This window comes from Saccoglossus kowalevskii, chromosome 16, assembly GCF_978046115.1.
Source record: "Saccoglossus kowalevskii chromosome 16, keSacKowa6.1, whole genome shotgun sequence".
In the NCBI taxonomy this organism is placed as follows: Eukaryota; Metazoa; Hemichordata; class Enteropneusta; family Harrimaniidae; genus Saccoglossus; species Saccoglossus kowalevskii.
In genome coordinates, this window is record NC_140656.1 from 32,224,290 (window position 1) to 32,252,243 (window position 27,954).

Here is a 27,954-nt window from a genome sequence, read left to right on the forward strand (position 1 = left end):
GAAACTAATGTATAGGAAATTCTGCTTATAAACAGATAACAAGAATAGCGTATTTACCGTCGCTGGCATATGACAGTGATTGCCTTTAATACATTTGGCATTAGATCATTGTTAGATCAAATTAGTGTTGGTGTCAGTGAACAGTGGAATATATATTTGTTATGAGTTCTGTTCTGATGATTTCTTATGTTCTAGGTTCATTATATTGTCAGAATATGAACCTTAATTAAATTATAAGAAAATAATTCATACCTGATATTTTCCTCCTGCATGAACACCAGGATTGGCATATGACACAGCGGCTGACTTCATTTCTTCTTTATTGACATCTCTTGTCATTGTGATAGACAAACCATTATCAGTATAGGACACCTACAAATGTTGAAAACATGTTCAAACCTGTGGCCGAGGGGAAGACGTGTAGAGGCGTGAAGCTAGGCGATTAGGTGCCGTACGCGAGCGCCGGTTCGAGTCACGCACGCAGTATGTGTTTACTATAAATAGACATAGTCTTTACCTTGCCGTTTATTCGGTGTTATTTGCTTACTTTACTTCCTATGTCGACAGCAACTATGAGTTTAAAATTATTTCTCAGTACTTATTCACTGTTACAATGCTGTACCATTACTTTCACCATCCTACTACAGCCAGATCTGAAGGCCTTTGCCGCATTCTGGCCACGCTGTGTGGCGCGGATCGCGTGCACGGGTTTCATGTTCTCTGCACGTAATAAGCTCGGTTATTAAGCATCCTTTATTGGGGATGCCCGGTGGCCGAGGGGAAGACGTGTAGAGGCGTGAAGCTAGGCGATTAGGTGCCGTACGCGAGCGCCGGTTCGAGTCACGCACGCAGTATGTGCTTACTATAATTAGACATAGTCTTTACCTTGCCGTTTATTCGGTGTTATTTGCTTACTATGTTCAAACCTAGCTTTGCAAAATATTGAATTGATGATATATATCAAAGTTGATAATATATGATAATTTGACATAATATATGTACGCAGGACTCCATCAGAAAGGACAAACAAACCTGATTATTAGTGAACACAATTCTCTGCTCGGCATTGAGCGACCAAATACCTCTATCAATGACAGTTAACCAATCAGTACCAGATGGTGGACTGTCCAATGGGAAGTCTCTGGTGGGGCATGCTGGGATATCAGGGTTAGCGAGATGAAGAAAAACACCTGTAACGAAAAAAATAGCACAGTTTACGGAAATGAGAATTAACCATCTATCTTTGTGTACATCAGGGTTTAGTATAACTAAATAATATTTAGTAAATAATATTTAAATATTTAAAAAATATTAATATGGTCAATTTTGTGTTTGATTTATCTTAAAATAACCATTGTTGCACATTAGTTATATGTATTTTGAATTATACTAATAGCAACATACCTTCCATGTGATTGGTTGAACTTTGATACATTCTATCCACTTTGTAGTTATCGCCATCTTTGACCACTCCACTGATGGGGTCAATGACATCTAGTAATATTGGTGGTGATATTGTAATCACTGATAGATCAGCATTATTAGTTGCTCTTAAATGTACAAAATATGGACGACTTGGCTGTGGAAAATAAACATTACAATATTACATAAATAAAATTTTTGATATTTTGATGACCATACTAGTGATAGGGGGTATAAATAAACACTTAACAAACACAAGACTGTTAATGTATTGTTCACTCGATAGAATCACAATACTCAACGCCGTACACATAAGAACTCAAAAGCCGCCAGAAATATCAACCAATAAAGTCATTATCATAAAAATCAAAGGACGTAATTTCTCTCCATATCACTTGCTCAACACATTGCCTGTTGAAAGCCGCTAGGGATAGTAGAAATTAAAAAAATCATTGTGTTAGTAGGCGATGTGTTAAAGAACAGTTGTCTGATGTAAGATACACAGTTTATACAAGATTCGATCAAGGAACAAAATGTATATTTTACCTGGAGTTGTAAATCAAGGAAGGTATAGTCAGTATCATTGGGTAATACTTTTATATAGTCCTTTACTTTAATCAAATCACCACTATCGTGACAAGACTGGCCTTCATACAATGCTAATCCATAATGTTGTATACCACTAATGTCGTCATAGTAACCACTCCAAGTCACATCAAGTTGTTCAGATTGCTTTGTGTACATTACATCCTGAGATGAGAACAAAGATAAATTTGTGCAATCATGGTGTTTTTGCATTTAGTTGCAACTATTGCCTACTTATATCAGCAATAATTAGCTAAAAGAATGGCAATATCTGCTAAATATGGCAATAAATTATCAGACTGAATCAATTTAAAACACAATTATGCCAATTAAGTTTTCAGGCAATTCTGGTCTGTCTTCTTAGTTTGGCAACTAATGGCATTTTATTCGGCCGAAAAATGGCAAATGACTACAAAACACTAGCATTGATCAACATTATGTCTAAATTAGAACTAGAATTAGAATTAGAACATAACTCACGTCACTCTGAAATGCACCTATCTGTAATCTTCCTTCAACTGGTGGAGTGATATCTATAGTAATAATGTTTCTTACTAAGGAACACTGCGCAGACTCATCAGTTGCTATGACAACCACTGTATATGTCTGACCCTCCTCAAATTCAAGGTCATCAGGGTTTACCATGGTATCTTTACCAGTGTTTGTCAAGGGATGTATATTAAATAAGTAAGTATATTCGTTTAAAAGTTCAGTCTCCTCGTTGACATTTTGCTGGAAAATAAATCAACCCGAAACAATTTTAATGAAAAGGCCATATTATTCAATTCAACCTGTCTTCGAGAGGAAATACAATTTATTAGACAAGGTCTCACAGCCGGAATGTGTGTAATGGTGTATAATATATAAAATGTCAGCTTTATGGAATTGACGTAAATGTTACAAAAGAAAGATGCTATAAAAGTTAGAAAATGTAGGTGATCTGTTGCGAACATATATACATGAACACAAGAGATTCGAATTCGCGATCATAGCAGAGTACCTTGCTACTGCAGGCAGACGAACACCTTAGTACGCCACAGTCACCGACTCCAAACAGCGTCGAATGAATGTGTTCTCACGTACCCTCACAGCGACTAGATAAACACGGGCAAGCGATATGAGCACATTGTACATAGAGAAATACATCTCACACAATTAGTATAGGTGGCACGTTTTAGACTAGGAAGGTAATTCCTGTCACCACTTGTAATAATTTGTTTTTCAAAGGACTTACCAGCTTTTTACAAGTGAGTTCGTCAAAATCGATATCCACAGTTCCTATTCCCCATTGGTAAAACATTATTGGCATAGTAAATTCAAAGTCACCCCATGCTATTGTCATTGTTGTCTTCGATGGGATGTATCTAGCAGAAAGGGACGATAACTACTATGAATAGCGTCTAAACTAATTTCAGAAATTCAGATATTCGGAAATTAATGCATAACACCATTTTTATGGCATAGTATCAATCAAATACTAAAAAAGTCGCCACTGTAAAACAATTTGACCACACTTTTGCAAGATATAAAATCTTAATATAATAAATAAAATAAAATTTAACTTGATGTCATATACTGGAAACCTTGTTAATTTGATGCTGTTTAGATGCAGCAGTGTATGATATTTTACTCCATAGCTGTTATTACTATCATACACGCTTCATAACAAATTGTTATGACATGTATATTTGATAAATGGTTATTCTGACTCTCTACATGATATTTAATTTGGTAAGTACACTTAAAATACAAATATTGATACAGACAATAAATTACTACAGGCAACTTAAATGAATACATGACCCTTACCTTGATACTCTAACCTCACCCAGTGACACCGCTTTACCACCATATCCTACTTGAATACCATTAGATGTAACTTCTTTCATTGCAGTAGCCACACTGTACGCCCTAACAGTAATGTAGTAAGTCACTGACTTGGGTACCAAATGTAGATCAGTAAATGTGTGTGTTTTATTGAGACCAACAATAATGAACGGATGGATATTGGTCCTTGTTGTCGGATATCTACGATCTGTTCCAGCAGCTACTTCATAGTGTTCTATCATCTGGTGCTCTTGACCACGTCTCTCCTCTAAAGTACAATATACAAGAGATTTAATGTTACTGTATTTAACCACAAGTTCTTTGTATCTGTCAAAAAATAGTCATTATCTGCAAAACGCCTGGTTTATAAGTTTAGACGAAATACAACAATGTCGCTTTGAAGGTCTGCATATACACAGTTACGAGAACTGTCCCAACCATGTAGGGCGTTTGCATACTATAAACATTCTGATGTCACGGTATTAGTATTACAAATCACAAGCATCGAAATAATAAACAAAACTGCACTGACCTGGCATAAGTCCATCAAGTCCAAATCCATCCCAATTGCTAGATAACAGAGTCACTGATGGTTGGTAGTTGATATCAAAACCAGTCACATCACCATCTTTGACCTGGCCTGGCAACAACGGATCTGTTTGTATTGAGATTCCATCAGATCTGAGGGTTTGTTTATATCCAAGGAGATTGGTTGCCCTGACAACAAGGTAATATGACCTTCCATCTTGTAAGGATACTTGGTCATTTTGGCCATATGTTTGACCTGCAACAGAAATATGAGTAGTCCCAGATATATACTCGTGCTTCCTTGTTAATGTAATTATAATATATATAAAACAAATATACCTTCAGGGAGTTCCAGCATTGGTTGTATTTCTGTACCATCAAATCCTTGGATAGACCATTCATATTTTCTGATTGGACAAGGATCACCACTGAAATCCCAATGACCACTCAGCATTTCAATGCTTTCTTGATAATCCCTTTAGAAAAGAAAGAACACTAACTTGTTTTCTTCTTATAAAATAAACTACAGTTTAAAACTATTTTCAACTATTCAAGACAAAATTCAGGAAAATCTGCCAACATTGGAAAGTATAATTATCGTGTTGAAAGGGTTGCTTGTGAAAACTTACAAGTCTTTATCGGTGTCACCATCCCATACATAACTTTCACCAATAGAGGGCAAACCTTGAGTAATTCGACTGATGAATACACCATTAGACATTGCAGTAGACGTCAATCCAGCAGCATTTGTAGCTTTAACAGACACATATCCCTGTTTAACATCAGTTAAATCAAGCCCTGTTATAACTGTGTAGTAAGAATTTAGTGGTACATCCCGATATTCATGTAGTTGTGTGCCACCTGGTGATGTACCAGCAGCAACCTGGTACCTGAACAAGAACAGAAAATGTCAATAATAAGTTGAATAATATAATGGTGCGGTACATGATGTTGGATGAAATAGAAAATGATGCTATGTAATAAACCTAACCTGATAATAGGTGTATCAGGATCATGAAAGGCTTGCCATGTCAGAGAAATCTGAGTCAAAGATTTTTGACAAACAGCATCTTCATTTGCACAGTCTGGAAAAAGAGAATGAAAGAACGTTTAAAACAACTACAGTGAGCTAGCTAGAAACATTTGAAGCAACTAATGAAGGCATGGCACATATATCGGAAATATTAGCCTATTATACCAGAAGCCTGTTAGCTGATATGGCACTTATGTCTAAGACTTACATTGTGAAAAGAATATAAACCACAGAAAATAATTTGATAATTATAGCAGAATACTAGGTGCATAATAACAAAATGAACATATTTGAGTATATATTGGCGAGGAACGGGAAATCTTACACTAATTATTTGAATAATAAGCATGTAGTCAGGAAAAAAGAACATTTCATTTCGAACACGCTCATCAATTCAAATCCGTCATTTTCAAAATGAAATTCAAACACACATTCAAATGGAAGCCAGAACAATCGCCAGCATTCATAGGATCTGGAAAGCGTTAAAGTATTAACGTCTGTTTATTTAATAATTTATGATGACTAGTGTATAAAAACACGAAGCACAAAATTGCATCTTTCTAGGAGGGAGCGTGTACTTCGTGTGTGAAAATGAAAATACCTTTCCATAAACTGGCTTAATTTGGGTTGTTTTGGGAGCCATTCTACGCTATTATTAAATTAGATATATCCCCATTAGCATATATATATCAATATCACGTAACCAATCGTACATCGTAAAAGTCAAATGTATACAGATCCCACGAAAATATTCGTTTACATAATCTTTTTTCATTCATGCTTATTTTTCAATCACATGTCCAATTTCAACAATGGCGACTACTCGACCACAGTCAGCTGGCGCACACGTGAAAATAAAATAAATACGATATTTACTATACGGGGGCCGCCATCTTGAATGACGCATAAAACTAAATAAGAGACAAGTTGTGAAACGCGTTTTTCAGATTCCTACAAATCAGGACAAAAATACCAATCTTTCACAAAAACGACGAATTAGACCGAATTTTGTTATCGGTTGGCTTAATATAACCCCAACGGACCGTATTTTTGTGAAAGATTGGTATTTTTGTCCTGATTTGTAAGAATCTGAAAAACGCGTTTCACAACTTGTCTCTTATTTAGTTTTATGCGTCATTCAAGATGGCGGCCCCCATATAATAAATATCGTATTTATTTTATTATCACGTGTGCGCCATCTGACTGTGTACTCGACCAATAGTTTTACCATTGCATTTTTTATTATATAACTAACTAGCTCAATACAAAGTATTTTATAGATAATAAATATATATGCTTCAATTCTGTGTAGTTTCTGAAGTCCTAGTTAAATTACATATTGAAACCTTTTCGTGTCTATTTCAAAATAGATAATATTGTCCTTCGTTAATATCTATTTTAATGTTAAGACTATTTTTTAGATGTTATGAAATTTGTGCCTTGGGGTTTCCTTATTGATTGTTAAGGTCATTACGTGTTAGGATGAGATCATACATTTTCCTATATATTCACTCATTGTGCTGGTTTTTGGTTTAAAAATGAAACGCCAAGAGAAAGTGTGGTTTATCGGATATAACATACAATTTCGGTCCTGACACGAGCGCGAGTGTTTCTTAATTATACCACCGAGCACACTATGCAGAGTGTAATTTCTACAATTTTAAACCGACATTGTCTTGGCTACATAACTGTGGCATATTTTGCAAATCGATATGGTAAATCAGACGTTGCACCTTTGCTGGAACTAAGCAGTTGTAGGTCATAGAATAAAACGCCACATGTTTGGTCAGAGTCCTTTAAATCGCATTCGCCTTGGTGCATTTTACTCGACTAGACTTAATACAGATACACCTGAGAAAAGTGACAGTTACAAGACAAACAAAATACGAAGTACGGGTTTCAATGAAATAAATCATTGTGGATATTTTTCAACGATCCCCATTTCAAAATAAAGTCATTTTTCGCTGAGAATATATTCTCCGATATTTGTGTACGATTTTTCCTGTAGTTCTTCAAAAAAATACACCAAGGTGTTTTTAATTTTGCATCACCGGAATAGATGTTCAATGCTTTAATTTTGTTATATTTACATTCATTATTAAGTTGGAAATTGTTTCTTTCATTGTAGTTCGATATGGTGGTTTCTATTTAGTTCCCCCAAAATGCCTGTTTAATATCGGTATGTTTTAACGTGTTCTGACCAATACATTATAAAAATCACATGTACTTCTTTGTATTCTGTTCACACGCAATATTTGCCAAAATAGCTCTTTGGGGTTACTCCCCACTTGAATTAAGCAAATATCCTTTAATTTAAAACAAGAATTTACCTCCATCCACAAAGCACGTGTGAATGTGCTCTGCATTGTCTGTGGTAACATCGATTTCATCAACTCCACTCAACTCAATAACACTTCCTGGTATTGGAGGTGTTCTATCAATTACAATAGGTAGTGAGAAAGATTGTGATTTCAAACCGACGCCATTGTATGCAATGAGGGTTGCATAGTATACGCCATTGTGCTGCAGACTACCATTTTGTAAATCTGGAAAAGACAATGATACTCATTTTGTCATGCAACAAAATATTAAATAACACTAGGGGTGAAATTCTGTCAATGTGCGCAAACGTTCACATAAAAGAGCTCTCAGAACACATGTGAGTTTAGTCAGTGAAGTACAGAACAGTTTAACAATGAATATTCAAGAGTAATAGTTTTAATTATCAATGTTATATGACAACAATGCCACACAAAGTACCAGGCGTCGTATCTATGTCTGAGATGAACTAACTTTTTGTTCCAGCGGGGCATTATCTCTAAAATTAACACACATGACTGTCTGTGACCTTATTTATAGAAAACAGAAATTATGTACTAGTGTAAAGCTCCTGCTTGGGTTCGACATTTGATAGAAGTGGTTGGTTTTCGAACCTTACCATGGTCTAAATGTAGTAATAAATAGTGTTGATTATCCTGGGGGTGGGGGGTGGGGGTGGAGGTTACTTCAAGTCAAACCCGGTACCCATGCTGAAGTATGGCTTTTCAAAAAGCTCTAAACACGTACTTATTTTTGTAAAATCATACCCCTTTTCAAATATATATACATACTAAAATCATACTGTTTTCAAATTGAGTTAACAGGAATTCATGGGATTTCTTTTTTAACACTTATGTGTATACGCGTCAAATAAATAAATAACACCTCTTTTACGCTTTTTTTTACTTCAGCATATGCAACATATTTTATAAAGAGACCCCCCTCCAGGTTGATTATACAATGTAAGATATTCCACCTGCGATGTTTTTAAATATATAAATGTGAAAAGTAGAAACAAAGCTCTAACCAAGTGTACACATTTACAAACAGTTAAAGGTGAATGGCCAAACAAACCCCAGATGTAGTAGATTAATTGTAAGTCAGACAATGCACCCGTGCCTCCGTACACATATATGACCTCTCTTCGAGACTTCGGCCAAATATTTGTACGAACGCACTCGACTCGTGTATGATAATTTACTCAAATACCTATCATTGATGTGTTATCACTTTAGCTTACCTCTAACTCTGTGACCGGTGAACTGTGCATGAATCCGTGTATAAGGGAATCGGGAATCATCTCCTTCTGACATTCCAATGCCAAATTCATAATGTGATATAAAACTTTCCTCGTCATAGAAATGACTCCAAGAACAGAACAGTTCATCAATTGCTACACTGTATCTAGGACACTCTACAGTTCCCGCTATTGGTGGAGATGTATCAACAGTCACACTACCGGATATAGACTCAGTCCACAAACCAACCTATTAACAACAAATAGGTTTCAAAATTCTGTTATGTAAATATCTACATGTGCTTTGAAATATTGAAATTACAACCCAAGGATTCACATAATTTCGAACATTAGTTTTTACATACACACATGAAACAACAATATATTAGATTCACCTTGTTGAGTGACCTCAATGTGAGTATATTTGGTTTTCCATTTCCCTCTGGTACCACCATACCATTAGGCACACTATATCCATCAGTGACGTCAGTTATATTGTATATATCATTCGCACCAGGATAACTTCCATAAGCGAATGAAGTGTATACGGTGGTACTTTCATCTTCAATTATCCCCCATTCAGCAGCCAATGAACCCACGGATTTCTGTAATCAAGGAAGAATTATTTAATATACGCATTATGGAAACAAACGGAATGATTGTATACATTGACTGCGATTTACATACTCCACAGATAGGTGTGAATACTGTATGCTGATGTGATCGTCTTCGTTTAAAGTATCACAAAGGATATATAAAAAAAGCAATGGTAAGCAACTGATGGGATATGAGATGAAGATCCCACCTGAAGTCACACACATTGCGAGATAAAAAGCATGAATGAATTATAAAAGCAAGAAACATCCTATTCCTTAACTCACCCGATAATGTGCAGTATTTACATCTAGATTAAGAGTATCATTATCAACCATAACACCCAGACTGTCTATAGTAATGACAGGGGATGTCAAATCAACTGTGAAGCCATCACTGACAGAATCTAGTACATTACCAGCACCTGTTATAGCTCTGACTGTAGTAAAGTATGTCATACTACTATCCAGCTGTAATGGCATCTGTGCTTTACCTGAACCACTCAAACCTACAATGAAAACAAATTCTAATGATGGATCAATTTACTGAATTGAAATACAGCAAACAAGAAATGTTCCTGGTCAAAACCAATCTTACAGAGATGGACATGGTATTGAGATATCCTCACTTCATCAAAAGTAGCCCATTATTGAAACCGCAAACTACAGTGTTGATTGAATTCCATGTGTTGTTTTGACACCATTACAATCCCATGACTTATTTTTTTATGTTTGATTACATGAATAGTCTCACGAAAAATAGAAAATGGTCTACTACTTTTCCAAAATAGATGCTGAAATATTTTTACTTCTTTTTTTTTATTTTGCTTGCAACATTTTCAACTATTTTGTATTCACTGAATTCAGTACAAAATTTCAGTGACCACAAAATGTTACTGTCATTTATTATTTTTCTAATTTATCAGATGCTGTTCTGAATGTAGATTGATTATGTGATACATATGCCATGATGAACAGTGAATATCAAATCCACTACAATTAATTTACACAGTGGCTATTTCATTTCTATACAAAAACAATGTGTGATTAATTTTTTACTGACCTTCTCCGGGGTTGTCATGACCACCATCTACGACAATACCAGCACTAGTATAAGGTTGAATATCATCTAGTCTCGGTCTCGACCCCACAGCCCATTCGTAATGCACAATACCGTGTATCTGACTCTCAAAGCCATGAAACTGTGCAGTGACTATGGTATTCTCTTTCTGATAGTCAGTGTCAATACTGACTGTGCTGCCAGCAATGGTCTGTGTGTCTGGTCCATCATCAGTCAAGCCAGTTATGTCACCTTGTAGAACCTTGATTGGACTGACACCAAATAGACACAGAATTATACTTATACTTTTATTCAAAGCTAGATATACGAAGCAAATTAAATTGGCATCACTAAGCTATCTACAAAAACTCAACTGACATGGTCAAAATTAAAAAATATGGCATGACAAACACATTCTTCGTTTAAAGAGGCATCATACAAGTGGCTGACATAAGCCTCCTTCTTTTTAACAATTTCTAATCGATATAAAAAGTCATCTAGACTTCGGCATATAGATCTTGTTTACTATATGTAGATGAGTTGGTCTCTATTTGGATTACAAATTGCAAGCAAGTATTGTAAACATTACAAAATCTAAATCCACGATCTTCAATAAATCAGGAACAAGGCATGCAACAATTTGAAACTACTCTATTCGGAAACATTAATTCCAAGTTTGACCTAATGATAAAACCAAATATTATACATCTTACACTGTAACGCCATAATTACAGCGTGCTGTAATTGTGCGGTGTTTTGCGAGGTATTTTCATCCTACTATATAAGAAAATGCGAATTCCAAATATGGAATAATTACGCGTGTAAGCGTCCTCTAATAATAAAAACAAACATGGTTGTCACCTGGGTTTGACCCGGAGTTTGACCGAACTCCGCACAAAGAAGTTCGCTGATTCTTTCTAAACCTTTCGGCTTTCCAATGATATATATCCTCGGAAGAAAAAGATGTATAATAATAAGGGTATTATGAGTATACCTCAAAGTATGCAAAGTATGATACTCCCACTGTACTGTCTTTGTGTGTATACTTTGAGGTATCCTCGTAATGACCTCATATTATTTTATACTGCTGTGAAGTGGGCTGGTGATATTGTGAACAATACAAAATACTTTATAAATCACAGAGGAACGCACAGTGTCTGTGTATTTGGAAAGTCAGTATAATGACATGCAACGAGAACAACAGCATCATCGTGGATCACGCTTGGGGCGAATGGCAAGGAGAGATATAGAACAGGTCAGAAAGAAAGGCGTGTCTGAAAAGACGCCCTAGCCTTAGGTCCGACACAACAACAATGCTCCCAGAAGTGCATAAGATATATTTAGAAATTACCTGGACACCAAAAGGGTAGACATACTACCTGCACCATTCTCTGCTTTCACAATGATATAATATATTGGTCCATCGGTGATCTCATCATACAATTCTAAAGTCAATCCATCAATGTAGCCTTCACGTTTATTCCCCATATTACGATAATCACTAACGAAACTATCCTCAGAACCATCTGAAAACAAATATTTACGTAAATAACGTTCAAAGCGATCTCGCCCGATTCCTAAAACTGAACATGACCAGTCAGAAAGTTCCTATCCAGATGTTATTTTACGTCATTGAACGACAATTCATCTCCAATAGTGTTACATGTATGACGGATGTGTGAAAATGATATAGAATTCTCAACGGATAATGGAAAAATAAGAAACAAATGTAATGTATTGACAAATCCAGTGCACACCTGCTGCAGTTCCTACAGCAACCCAGTATGACAGAATACCACTCTCTGCGTCAGTAGCAAACCATGTTGCTAGGATACCATTGAGATCTGTTTGGAGGACGAAATCGTCATATAATTCCTCACTCTCACCAGCCAGTACACCAACAAAGACTTTTTTCATCTGAAATAAAGGATTACATATCAGTTTCAAATAATGATATTTACCAGAATGTACGTATGAACAATCCATGCTTAAGTGTGTTCTATTACACCCTTCAGAATTCAGAAAACGTAATGATGACAGCAAACGAACAAGCAATTGAGCTATCAATGTCTTTGTCATGAATTTGTTTTCGCGTATCTGTTAATCGACTTAATTAGCTGATTATTAGCTAAATTGCTGTGTTATGTCTGTCATCGTTTAGGCCTATTTGAAGTTTTGGACGGAACTTGGCTCAGTGATTTGGAACTAATTACCAGATAACCACCGCTATTTAGACTACTCATTCTGACAGTTTATATCCATAGTTATTAATGTAGTGAACGATTAATCAAAAGATATGACGTATTCAGTACTTAGTGTGATTGGCTTTATGATTGAAGGTTACGCCCTAGAGTCTTTTTACTGCTTTGTAATTGGTTAGAGTTTTGAAAATGAATAAAGAGAGTTTGAGTTGGTCTTGGGGAGCACAACACGATAGACGCAGTCTGAGAGTCCAGTCCTGGAGAGTCGAGAGTGCAGTCCTGGAGAGCCTTGGGGCGAGTGTTGAAACGGTCTAAAAGAGTCTTGGGGACTTTTCCCCAGGGCGCTGTGTCTTATAGAGTGCTCGAATGACCGACTAAGACGAGAGTTGAAACGTATTTCGTTGTGCGTGTCTTATTTGACTTTAAAGTATAAGTGACTTTCCCGATCCCATACCTCAAGGGGACGCGATAAAGAGACGAGACGAGATTCCCCCCTGACAAGTGTGGAGAACCCGAGAGTAGAAGATTTACCCCGTGATACGTACCCGGGGAGGTGTAGGGTCGATAATAACGCCATCAGTATCGTGGACAGTAGACAAACCAGCACCATTAACAGCAGTGACTCTGATACTATAATGTATACCAGCTAGCAGTGTTAAAGGATTATCTGATGACCAGCCAGTCTGTTCAGGAGACACGGTCAATGACCCAGTTCTGGAATATATATATACATATATAGAAACATTGAAATTATCGTATTTTAATATTTGCAACCCAGCCCAGAACATAATCTATATGGTCGAACATTTGCAATTACACCCAAAACACAATAAATCAGGCCCAACCCAAATAAACGAGGCATGTCATAATGAATGTCCATAAACTAATGAGATCAACCCATATTCAACTACACAACACTCAGATGCCCACCTACTACTCATACCACAGTCTGGGCTTTATACGCAAATATACTATTACCTTTATATTTGAATTTAAAATGTATTGAGGTCACACAGGAAACATTTGTGATAAGTTTGAAGGCAAAGACTTCTCATTGTAGTTTTAGTGTGAACATACATAAACATATATTGACCTGAAAATGTAAATGGACATTCGGGTCATTTGCGTTTTAAGGTGATGTTGTCTTGTAACTTTATTTTAAACATAAATACAAATATACAGTGACCTTGACTTTTGATTTTAAAATGTAACTGACTATTGGGGAGGATTATGCATACTAAGTATGAAGCAAATTAAAGCTTGTTCCTATGTAGTGATATTTTAAAAACACGTTGACTAGAGTACAACACATACAATTGCGAGTAGGGCATGCAATTAGTGTTGCCAGGGCACACCTATTTGTTTATGAAAAATGAAATGTTAATTGATGAGGTAAACAGCAAACAATATATAAAAAAAATATTATCATCTTGAAAAATCACTTGTTCACCCGTGTCACTGAGTAAAATTGTGAGATATGAAGAAATATTCTCACCATAGAAACCAATGTCGAAATGCCTGGTTCGACCATTTTCCACGACATTTTGAACTCTTGTAACCTCGAAAAACTGTCCGGTGACCCCGTTATCATGGCATGGACACGTGGGCTGCATCTTGTTTTTTTGAATCCATACTAAAGACAACTTTGAAATTAACCCATAAGCTAGATGTAACTTAATTTGACGCCGTGTCGTAATGGCCGTAAGGAACATATATTACTTACCTAACTCTTGGATAAATCTGCCTTCGTGTTCCGCCTTGAGTTTGAAATACAGCCAACTCATAATGATCGATGCCCGATTCAAAATCTTCAAAATTCCAGTTAACTGAGAGTTTTGTTGTACTTGACTGAAAAACGAATAGTTTGTATTCAAATTTATATTCGTACAATAACAATTGATAATAGTTGCGAATTGGATATTTTATGATTTAAACCACTCACATCGAAATACTAACTCTAAATACTAGTTGCCTCAAATACATAGTAATTCGATAAGTTTTCAACTACTTTGTTAAGAACAAGACTGATGCGAATATTTTCTACACTGAAGATTATATATCAGTATGCTAGAAGTTCGGAGGATATATATAGTTATATTTGTATGTATCGGCATTACAATAGTAACAAATAGCGCTGTCTACCTGAAATTAGTTAAGAACAAATGGTTCGAGCAAAATCCTTATTTTAACCTTCCGATGGCGTACATTCAAGGATCCTAAAGTTTATATTCGTGAAATATATAAAGCTGAAATTGAGATTACGGAAACTACAGATTCTGTGTTTTCTTCTGCTTTGTCTTATTTTGACCAATGAACAGCTTTTTTTTAAAAAAAATATGACAGGAAAGATGATTTTATTTTCATCACAATTTTTCACACCTTTATTCTACTCTCTCTTATATATGCTCATTCGGTATGAGACATTATCGTCTTTCGTCAAATCGAACGACTGGCCTTAACATTCAGGGTTTATTGCAATGTTATGATATTGTAGTTAAATACAATAAAACCGATGACTTCCAATGGCACCAATATCATTTAGTTGATGTAGACATCAAGTTTCATTCAGAAACCATTTGATTTTAACAGAAGGATGTGCTCACTCTTTCCAAAACACCGGACATCGTTTTATGTAGCGTAAATATGTTTCACTTTCTGATTTGACTACGTATTGTACTCTGCTTGTCAGTTGGTTAGTTTTGTTATTATTTTTTTTTAATTTGTTTTATGTACTTGGATTGTAAATTTGTCTACAAGACTTATATTTAAGGATTTATGGTTGGGTATGTTATTTCAACTTCCCGAAAAATTAAACTCCCTGGCCCCCTATCTTTGTATCTAGAATACTTACAGCACAACTCCCTGGTCCCCCTATCTTTGTATCTAGAATACTTACAGCACAACTTCCCTGGTCCCCCTATCTTTATATCTATAATACTTACAGAATACTGCAAATCCACACCAGTATTTACTCCATCTCCCAAGAAATGCATGATGGGATTAGTCATATCAATAGTGAAACCGTCAGACTGTGTAGTTGTAGGGTTATCAGCTTTATTGACAGCATCCAGATGCACATAAACAAAGTCTCCATGATGTAAATGGAAGTGATGCCAGTTGATGTAATTGGTATCTGGCGTTAGAGATGTAACACCATGGATGAGTTGTATGGTAGACGTCGTGTTGGTGCTATCTGAAAATGATATTACACACAAAATGATATCGTTTGTCTGTAATTGAGTTTTGTAAGCATTCATGATATCTCTATAACCCTCCCGCGACACATGTTCATACGAGTCTGAACTGAATTACTTACATATGTAGCTGTTGTATAAAAATGTTCATTAATATGTTAAAATAAACAAAATTGTAGCTCAAAATAAACATACTATCTAGCATGTCGGGATGTTTTCTATAGACACTGACATCGTATTTTCTAATTCCAGACTCTGGGTCATCATACCCATCCCAGTTAGCTGATACCGATGATGATTCTGATGAATACATCATATCAGTATGAGGATCTAAACCATCACGTAGTTCACCTGTGGTTGGAGCTGTGGCATCGTAGAGTACTGGAAAGTAAGAAATACAGAGCGATAATAGCACTGATAGCACATGCATAGCAATTCATACCAATGATTGTATTACACGTGTTGGAGGAATGAGGGTCTAAATAATATTGAACAAAAATGCTTGTGTAAACAGTACTGTAAACTCAGAATGTAATTTACCGGCTATTGTTTATTTAGGGTGTTATAAACAATAATAATTGTTAGAAAAACAAGACTCGAATTTGAATAATCAAGAGTGACAGCGGAGTTTGGTATTCAGTGCTATGACAAATATGTGTTTTACACCACAATTTCAACATGGATGCATTGCCCATGTAAATACTATGTATATTATATTTTGTTTCAGCGTATGTAAGTAACGAGAATTGGAGAATCATAAAAGAAAATATGCGATCCTCACTAGAATGTACAAGCATCTGAGGGGATTACCTAATTTGTTTTTTATATAGAGAAGCTGTTTTTTAAACATGCAAGACGAAATTCGAACTCAATGCACGTTGCCAATGTAGGCATACGCGAACCTCACAGTTACCACTCAATTAAGATCGGATCTAAATGGCTTGTGCTATATACGCGCACTTACAGTCACAAGCTGGACATGCAAGTCAAATCTCTGACGTCACATAAAATTACATAAGAAAAAGTCAAGTGCTCATATGGTCAATATGACCTATCCAGTTACGATCAGCAATCAATCATTGCAAATATATCTCCAGCGTGTTGGCTCCACACAAATTTGCATAATCTGCGATCACGTAGTGTATTGATAATTGGTACAAAACTGCTAAACTCTTATAACACAGTTCAAATAGGGAGATACATTACCTCTATGCATATTACAATCATGACATAGTAGAGTTTTATCACCAGGGTACTTTCTGAGAACAAGTTGATAATATGTTTTACCAAACATGAACAACATTACTCTCTAAAAATTTGAAATATCCTCCATAGCTAGAGATCCATCTATTTACTTACATAACTACAAAGTCTCAAAGCAATCAGGATGGTTCATTTCAGAAGAAGTTGATAATATGTTTATTTTTACTGAGAATAATAACATCAACCCATGTATGGTACATATCATGTATCAAAGCAATGGGCTAATATATACGGACGATGGTGACTTCTAAACACCAAGTATATGAAAAGCTCTTTTCTGTTGACTTTGATGAAAATGGAGCTAATATTGTTACATACCTCCATTTGAGATTACAGATACATTGAGTCGTTTGTGACCAGCATTATAAGCAAAGACTGTAGAGTAATATATTGTGTTGTGAGTCAAGCTGATATTCATACTACATAGCTGTAATACTGTATGTGGGATATCATGAAAACTAACAACGTCGTCATTCCCTGGATTAGTTCCAACACCCCATGTATATTTACCTGTAAGACAAAGACAACTGATATGAATTCTTATATCGAAATAAAATGGTACACACAACATTGCTTTGTAAAAAGAATTACAACCATCTAACTGGCTGTCATTTTTTAAATTTTCCCTTTTATATGGCATCAAGGTACATTTTGCCGTAATGCCCACATACCTGCCTCTTATTTATTCAATTTATGTGATATGGTGTACTTGTTATGTTTTTACTTCTCTAGTTTGTCAGTCATTTGTGATGAGTATATAGGATTTCCCTTGTAGATAGTGTTCTGTTTTTATAGTGCATTTAATGCAAATTTCAAAATTCACCCAGAATTTATTGGGCAATAAATACATACATGGTATTGTTTGTGTATTTTGTGAATAATGCTCATTATTCATACACCTTGGTACAGGCATTCGCAATGGGTTACTTTTTCCAGTATACCAGCAAATGAAGACCTCAAGAGAAGGGTTAAATGTACATATTTCAACAATACAATGAACTTACTTATTCCGCTTTGCAAATCATTGAAATTCTGCCAATTAGCACAGACGCGGGACATTGACTGAAAATCAATATCCACCCCATGGTTGTCGCCATCAAATACAACACCAGGGTCAGGTGGGCTTTTGTCCACTACGATAGGCAAGTCCGAATGTCCCACAGAACGCAGGTCCACTACAGTCAAAACAGAAACATCAAATATTAAATCTAAATTCACAACTATTAAAAAAGAAAACAATTGAAGTTGGGTACACTGCATATAAGTAGAACTTCTTGTAAATTTTTCCATAGAGGGCGTTATATATTATGAGCAAAATAATAATATGGGTACATACATAATAATTATTACACAATTACATACAATATACTTTTTCAGATGGTCACATAACACATTATAAAATACTTAGGCCAGTCGGATTTAACGAGTGACCTCATTGGTCAAGCCCCGTTGATTTAACGAGTGACCTCATTGGTCAAGCCCCGTTGTCTTGGTACAGTGACTTACTCAAGAGAAAGTTGATAATGTTTCATACGATGAATTAGTAGCTATTTATCACGAGTATTGTTACAACCATGTTCTTGGTTGCCCCACAACCAAGGTAAAGTAAATGGCTCTTACAATCGCAAATCAAAGAAAGCTTAGAAAGAACTCCCGTGTGCTGAGGGAATAGGGATCATGATGTAATATTCAGGAATATTTGAAAATGATAAACAAATTATGAATAATCTATTAAATAAGGAGCCACCAGTAGTCATCTACACACATAGACATCGTATACCTACAATAAGCCTACTTAAAAATATGCATAAAAAGTCTACACAAAATTGCAACATTAAAAAGAAAACTGAAATAATTCATAAAACATTGGGGAAAATGAAATGCAACAAAAATAGTAAACAAATAAATGCCCAAAATAAACTTATAGGGCATTTAAAAATATTTTAGAAATTTAGTTAACACGGAAAACGTGAAGTAGCAAGAACAACTATGTAAATTTCTGACAAACAATCACAATCTAAATATCTAACATTCAAACCACTATCTTAATATCAATATGTGTGTCAATAAATATTATATTTATTTATTTTCAGTTACATATATTAATAAGGAAGGCATCACAATCTTTTGGATTGGTTTGTAAATCCCGAAAATCGACATGGTAAAATTACAACCATCGTACAGCTCAGTACCATAACATAATTAAATATTAACAATTTACGGCAGACGTACTTCTCGGTACATAAAATTCAAAGTAATCCCCAACGCGTCTCATTTGTTTTGCGTATAAATTGACACTATCTGGGGCACGTCGCACGCGATGAGTACCAACCAAAAATACACACAGGACATTTTAAATGGCTCGAAACAAAACCTATTCGCTAATTTGCGTTTCGAAAACATCTACGATGGCTTAAAACCCTGCACCCCGTCCCGCATGTTTTTTTTACCAGGCAGGAGACGCCGGTCAGCGTGGCGTTGCCCCAGTGGTTTCCACTGTGCATCCAGTAGTTAACGCCGACATCACGGTCTATACATTCCACATGAAGCATGGTATTCAGCTTAACCATATTTTCTTTTTTGCTCCATGGCTTAACTTAATAGGAACAGTAACTCGAGCAATAAATGTGCCTTCCGATTTGAGGGATATCGTGCGGTGTAATATTCAATGAAAAAAATAGTGAAACACGAGGCTCACGCTGGGGGCCCACATAAGGTGTTGCAATAGTGTGAATATAAGAAAGCCAAACACCGATTGTTTCCTTTGCTAAGTAAAATCACAGTCCCGGGACTGTGGTAAAATCAATGTACAGAATAATCGGATGAAGCAACAAAAGTAAACTAGGATATATTAGAGCCAATGAATTTGTAATTTCCGACGAAAAGGGCCGGGGAAAATACCGCTCATAACAAACCACCGTCATAACAAATCACCGTGTTGAGGGAGCGGTGAACAAATGAGACACCGATTGTCAAATTGTTTTGGTAATCATCGCATGTCGATTCATGTCATTTGTACAGAGTACTCTGACACAAAAATAAGGTAAACCAGCTTACTTAGTGCTAATGATTTTGTGATTTCCCACAGGAAGAACGTTCTCAGAAATAATCCGACATGCTGATCAGCCCACCAACAATCGGCACCAAAATTGATCACTCCTGTCACGGTATGTTTTACGAGTTTTTTTTCTCCAAATCCCAACATGAATTTACACATGTAGGCGAATGTTTTCAGCTCTGTGTAAATAGATATTTTTACTGGGAATGTGCCCCATTTTACGTACGAGGAGCCCTTACACAACGACGTAGTCATCAACACACATAGACATCCTATACCTACTAATCGACATGGTAGCTTCGTAATTTGGGGATGGTGGGGGTGAAAGTGCACCATGCAAGTTTCCAAATGTGTAAAGGAAAATAAAGGAAAGAAGTACAATACAATGTTGGTAAGCGAAACAAAAGAAATATCTCCTTACGGCAGTGACTTGATCATACAACTACATTGATGCTGGAGGTCACCATATTTGTTCTCGCGTTCAATAATATGGTGATAAATCAGGATTCACAAGTACAACGAATTTACACAACATTTTACCACGAAATTGAACCTACCAACCATTTTCATATCTTCAACACTGCCATGGTTTTGGCGATGATGAATCTCACATTCATTATTTTCTTGACTGGGCTCACACAGGGTTCAATGTTCCGTGGCTTGAATGTAATTGTACACCACACGTGAATGTAAACTAGCTTGCACAGTAATTCGTTTCACAGTCATTAAGGTTATACATTTGTTCAATTACTTATTTATTTAATTACTTATACGATAATAAAAAATCAAACATGTAATTTCTTAGACCTTTTCATAATGTAAACTGATACATACATTTCATCTCCCGAGCGCTTGCTTCGTTTTGTACAACACACTGGAAATAACAAAATGGCTGACACCATCATAAATTGCTGATCATAAAAAATAGAATACGCATGCGCATCATTATGCAAATTAGTCCACTCACCAATTCCTATTAGTTGTATTCATGCAATTGGGCATAAAAAACTTGAAAAAAAATATGAAAAAAATACATAAAAAATGCTAAATTTTAATTAAAATGTAAAATACAACAATGAATTGCAGCAGCCAATCTTTAGTAACATTCTTCCCAAGTTACATAAAAATCGTTTTAATGCTTATTGAGATATAACTGAAATAGCTTAAAATTCACACATTATTATGCAGATGAGCTCATTAATATGCATGGATATCAACCAAAAACTAATCAAATCTGCGCATTGCCCCAGATAAGCTATATACCAAGTTTCATTGAAATCCGAACATTGGTTCTTGAGATATCGATGGAACAGACACACACACACAGACAGACACACAGACAGACACACTAACTGCAAAGACTCCCTTTTTGTGCTTCGCACATGGGAGCCAAAAATGACAAATCTATTCGCTAAAAATAAAGGACTTAAGATATCACGAAAACGAAAAAATTTGACAAGGGTTCACAAATGATACTTACGTACCAAGCATCAAACCAATTAAGATAGTAGTTTTCAAGAAGAAGTAGAAAAAAACATTTTTTGCTAAAAATGCCAACAATTTCCTCCAAAAATAGAGAATTGAGGATATGGCCAAGAAATAAACAAATATACCAACTGGCAAAGCAATTGAGCTGATAGTTTTTGAGAAGAAGTCGAAAACAAAACTGTCGACAGATGATGATGACAGACAACAGCCGACGAAGAGAGATTCCCAAAATGAACAGTTGCACCCTGCCAGCTACAATGACAGTGGAGCTGAATACCGGTTTTGATCAAAAAATACTCAAAAGTATATCTGAGAAAGAACCTCCCAAGGTACTTGTTTACCAAATTTGAAACTATTCTGCAAAAATCTACTTTTTCAACGCTTTTTATAACTTGACATTGGAGGCCCTACATAAATAATAACAAGTATAATAGCTGTTTTATGAAGTTCAAAATATATAAAAAGTAAAGACATAATTCTAGAGCTCAGATCTCACATAAACCTGCACAAGCTGATGTATCCTCATATGCCGTAATTGGCGATTAATAAACAGATAATTAAACGATTTTTTTCTTTTCAATGTTCTTCAGAAACCCCAGGTAAAAATATCATGTTTAGCGAATTTGTTGTTTAAGGAAAGATGCTATAGAACAGATGCTCTGGGAATTGTTTCATTTATTCATCTTTGCCCAACAAATATTTAGTGCTAAGTACAACACCAAAAGATGTATTATTAGGTCGCATTCTTTTACACTATGATCCAACTATACGATACAATGGCAACTCACCATGATTAATAGCTCTGATTTTAATCCATGTTGGTATGCCATCTTCAATACAATAATCGAATGCAATGTGTGTAATATTATCGTGTCTCTGCCATCGTAGTAGGTATACATCACGATTACTTCTACCAAGACCAAAGTCAATCTCACGAATCCCAGAATTTACATCACTACAATCGAGAGTACAAAAAAGAAGTCAGTGTATGTATTAAAAACTTTATATTTAATATTATATACATACATAATGCATCAGGTTTTTTTGTTTTGCGTTGCGTCAAAAACAGTCCAGCAGTCATTTTTTTGCCTTAAATACAATTATATGCACATATGTCCTTGTTACAATTAAGAATATCACATTTGAGCCTATATAACATTATAATACCACATATCAATCATTATGGAGACATCATTTTTCATGTGAATGATACATGAGTATAATGTTCCGTATGATGAGATTTTAACAATATCACAATTGTTCTCATTTCATGAAGACTCACGCACTGTACCTAGATACCAAGTATCAAAGCAATTGAACTAGTAATTTACAAAAGAAGTAGAAGAGGGCAAAAATATTTGCTAAAATAGAGAACTAACGATATCGTCACTAATTAAACAAATCTGATAGAAGTACACCAAAGAAGTATACAAAGTATCGAAGCAAATACAATACAATTATTTGCAAATTGAGACGAAATGAATGAGGCTCAGCCAATGTACCTGTATACTAAGTGTCAAAGCAATCGAACTAGAAGTTTTCAGAAAGAAGATGATAGTAATTGTTGACGAAACGAAAGACGATGAACAGTGGTCGGACTGATGACGACGAACAATTACCTATATGAGCAGCTCTGTAAATAAGTCTATTAAAATGGTGTCAAATCTGTTGTGCAGTTTGATTTTGTATCTCTGATGTTTGTATTGCATAAAAGTACACCGACAATCATAACAGTATTCGTATATGTCGCGCTACTCTGTAAAACGCTGTTGTTTAATGCTTTAATATAAATACCTGCAACTTATTCTGCCAATTTATGTCATGTTATCATATACAAAACCATGTCGATAATAATTAACAATATTGAGGTATATTATTAATACATACCTGACATTATACTCTGCAAATATATGGCATGACATCTCATCATATTCAATGAGCCGGACATGATATACTACAGGTGGTGTATTATCAATAGTATATGGTGTTGAATGGCAAACAGTGGTCGCCAATGGTCCACCAAATTCCACTTTGTTCAGCGCCCTTACTGTCACATGGTACTTACCATCTACGATGAACAAACAACACATTATGTCTAGGAATTTACAACGGGGATAGCAAACAGTATAACAAACTTTTATCCTGTATCACCTCATTGTACATCTAACATATTCTGTATGTCAGTATCTACAAAGCCATGTGACGTATTTTACAGGTTGATATCAAAAAAGCCATTACATGTACAATGACATTAACTACGTCTGGCATATTCTGTGTTTCAATATCTACAAGGCCATTTTGTTCACCTCTGTACTGTGAGAAGTTGGACCGGGAGATTGTAGGATACATTATGCACGCAAAGCGCAAACGTTACACAATCCTTGCAAACACGTCATATTACTTTAATAACATTTTTTGTTATGTTCACGAATATAAACATATATTGCATATTATGCGCGACTATGGTGATATTTGTATGGATATGATTTTTGCCTATGGTAACTCACCATCTAATTCAAGAAGATAAATATCATCTGTCCCTCCAGTCCATGTGTAAACATGAGTTACTTACCATCTTAATTCAAGTGGATGAGCTATACCAGTATGTGTCCATTCACTTTCATCAAATACATGACTATGGGGATCTTTGTGTGGATGGATATCATCTAAACAGTGATCTTTCCCCACAGTCCATGTGTAAACATGAGTTACTTACCATCTAATTCAAGTGGATGAGCTATACCAGTATGTGTCCATTCACTTTCATCAAATGCATGACTATGGGGATCTTTGTGTGGATGGATGTCATCTAAACAGTGATCTGTCCCCACAGTCCATGTGTAAACATGAGTTACTTACCATCTAATTCAAGTGGATAAGCTATACCAGTATGTGTCCATTCACTTTCATCAAATACATGACTATGGGGATCTTTGTGTGGATGAATGTCATCTAAACAGTGATCTGTCCCTACAGTCCATGTGTAAACATGAGTTACTTACCATCTAATTCAAGTGGATGAGCTATACCAGTAAACAGTGATCTGTCCCTACAGTCCATGTGTAAACATGAGTTACTTACCATCTAATTCAAATGGATGAGCTATACCAGTAAACAGTGATCTGTTCCTACAGTCCATGTGTAAACATGAGTTACTTACCATCTAATTCAAGTGGATGAGCTATACCAGTATGAGTCCATTCACTTTCATCAAATACATAACTATGGGGATCTTTATGTGGATGGATGTCATCTAAACAGTGATCTGTCCCCACAGTCCATGTGTAAACATGAGTTACTTACCATCTAATTCAAGTGGATGAGCTATACCAGTAAACAGTGATCTGTCCCTACAGTCCATGTGTAAACATGAGTTACTTACCATCTAATTCAAATGGATGAGCTATACCAGTAAACAGTGATCTGTCCCCACAGTCCATGTGTAAACATGAGTTACTTACCATCTAATTCAAGTGGATGAGCTATACCAGTATGTGTCCATTCACTTTCATCAAATGCATGACTATGGGGATCTTTGTGTGGATGGATGTCATCTAAACAGTGATCTGTCCCCACAGTCCATGTGTAAACATGAGTTACTTACCATCTAATCCAAGTGGATGAGCTATACCAGTAAACAGTGATCTGTCCCTACAGTCCATGTGTAAACATGAGTTACTTACCATCTAATTCAAATGGATGAGCTATACCAGTAAACAGTGATCTGTATACCATCCACTTTACACAGTCCATGTGTAAACATGAGTTACTTACCAGCTAATTCAAGTGGATGAGCTATACCAGTATGAGTCCATTCACTTTCATCAAATACATAACTATGGGGATCTTTATGTGGATGGATGTCATCTAAACAGTGATCTGTCCCCACAGTCCATGTGTAAACATGAGTTACTTACCATCTAATTCAAATGGATGAGCTATACCAGTAAACAGTGATCTGTCCCCACAGTCCATGTGTAAACATGAGTTACTTACCATCTAATTCAAATGGATGAGCTATACCAGTAAACAGTGATCTGTCCCCACAGTCCATGTGTAAACATGAGTTACTTAAAATCTAATTCAAGTGGATGAGCTATACCAGTATGTGTCCATTCACTTTCATCAAATGCATGACTAGGGGGATCTTTCTGTGGATGGATGTCATCTAAACAGTGATCTGTCCCCACAGTCCATGTGTAAACATGAGTTACTTACCATCTAATTCAAGTGGATGAGCTATACCAGTATGTGTCCATTCACTTTCATCAAATATATGACTATGGGGATCTTTGTGTGGATGGATGTCATCTAAACAGTGATCTGTTCCTACAGTCCATGTGTAAACATGAGTTACTTACCATCTAATTCAAGTGGATGAGCTATACCAGTAAACAGTGATCTGTCCCTACAGTCCATGTGTAAACATGAGTTACTTACCATCTAATTCAAATGGATGAGCTATACCAGTAAACAGTGATCTGTTCCTACAGTCCATGTGTAAACATGAGTTACTTACCATCTAATTCAAGTGGATGAGCTATACCAGTATGAGTCCATTCACTTTCATCAAATACATAACTATGGAGATCTTTATGTGGATGGATGTCATCTAAACAGTGATCTGTCCCCACAGTCCATGTGTAAACATGAGTTACTTACCATATAATTCAAGTGAATGAGCTATACCAGTAAACAGTGATCGGTTCCTACAGTCCATGTGTAAACATGAGTTACTTACCATCTAATTCAAGTGGATGAGCTATACCAGTATGAGTCCATTCACTTTCATCAAATACATAACTATGGAGATCTTTATGTGGATGGATGTCATCTAAACAGTGATCTGTCCCCACAGTCCATGTGTAAACATGAGTTACTTACCATCTAATTCAAGTGAATGAGCTATACCAGTAAACAGTGATCTGTCCCTACAGTCCATGTGTAAACATGAGTTACTTACCATCTAATTCAAGTGGATGAGCTATACCAGTAAACAGTGATCTGTCCCTACAGTCCATGTGTAAACATGAGTTACTTACCATCTAATTCAAATGGATGAGCTATACCAGTAAACAGTGATCTGTTCCTACAGTCCATGTGTAAACATGAGTTACTTACCATCTAATTCAAGTGGATGAGCTATACCAGTATGAGTCCATTCACTTTCATCAAATACATAACTATGGAGATCTTTATGTGGATGGATGTCATCTAAACAGTGATCTGTCCCCACAGTCCATGTGTAAACATGAGTTACTTACCATCTAATTCAAGTGAATGAGCTATACCAGTAAACAGTGATCTGTCCCTACAGTCCATGTGTAAACATGAGTTACTTACCATCTAATTCAAGTGGATGAGCTATACCAGTATGTGTCCATTCACTTTCATCAAATAAATGACTATGGGGATCTTTATGTGGATGGATATCATCTAAACAGTGATCTGTCCCCACAGTCCATGTGTAAACATGAGTTACTTACCATCTAATTCAAGTGGATGAGCTATACCAGTAAACAGTGATCTGTCCCTACAGTCCATGTGTAAACATGAGTTACTTACCATCTAATTCAAATGGATGAGCTATACCAGTAAACAGTGATCTGTCCCTACAGTCCATGTGTAAACATGACTTACTTACCATCTAATTCAAGTGGATGAGCTATACCAGTATGTGTCCATTCACTTTCATCAAATGCATGACTATGGGGATCTTTGTGTGGATGGATGTCATCTAAACAGTGATCTGTCCCCACAGTCCATGTGTAAACATGAGTTACTTACCATCTAATTCAAGTGGATGAGCTATACCAGTATGTGTCCATTCACTTTCATCAAATGCATGACTATGGGGATCTTTGTGTGGATGGATGTTATCTAAACAGTGATCTGTCCCTACAGTCCATGTGTAAACATGAGTTACTTACCATCTAATTCAAGTGGATGAGCTATACCAGTAAACAGTGATCTGTCCCTACAGTCCATGTGTAAACATGAGTTACTTACCATCTAATTCAAATGGATGAGCTATACCAGTAAACAGTGATCTGTCCCTACAGTCCATGTGTAAACATGAGTTACTTACCATCTAATTCAAGTGGATGAGCTATACCAATATGAGTCCATTCACTTTCATCAAATAC

The 27,954-nt window shown here is 35.9% G+C and overlaps 1 protein-coding gene across 1 annotated transcript in view; it reads right to left on the reverse strand.

The window, feature by feature from the left end:
• Window positions 1–27,954, reverse strand: part of LOC144346426 (uncharacterized) — a 106,423-nt gene that overhangs the window by 22,354 nt on the left and 56,115 nt on the right. Inside the window, 26 exon segments of the mRNA XM_085490995.1 lie at window positions 253–372; window positions 1,033–1,190; window positions 1,405–1,579; window positions 1,969–2,172; window positions 2,488–2,739; window positions 3,242–3,371; window positions 3,817–4,102; window positions 4,367–4,618; window positions 4,702–4,838; window positions 4,992–5,252; window positions 5,354–5,447; window positions 7,726–7,941; window positions 8,955–9,201; window positions 9,347–9,556; window positions 9,833–10,053; window positions 10,608–10,876; window positions 11,956–12,119; window positions 12,360–12,521; window positions 13,351–13,519; window positions 14,529–14,653; window positions 15,748–15,994; window positions 16,203–16,380; window positions 17,581–17,772; window positions 18,267–18,437; window positions 22,597–22,763; window positions 23,696–23,876. Of these exon segments, the coding sequence (XP_085347121.1) occupies window positions 253–372; window positions 1,033–1,190; window positions 1,405–1,579; window positions 1,969–2,172; window positions 2,488–2,739; window positions 3,242–3,371; window positions 3,817–4,102; window positions 4,367–4,618; window positions 4,702–4,838; window positions 4,992–5,252; window positions 5,354–5,447; window positions 7,726–7,941; window positions 8,955–9,201; window positions 9,347–9,556; window positions 9,833–10,053; window positions 10,608–10,876; window positions 11,956–12,119; window positions 12,360–12,521; window positions 13,351–13,519; window positions 14,529–14,653; window positions 15,748–15,994; window positions 16,203–16,380; window positions 17,581–17,772; window positions 18,267–18,437; window positions 22,597–22,763; window positions 23,696–23,876 (4,988 nt within the window).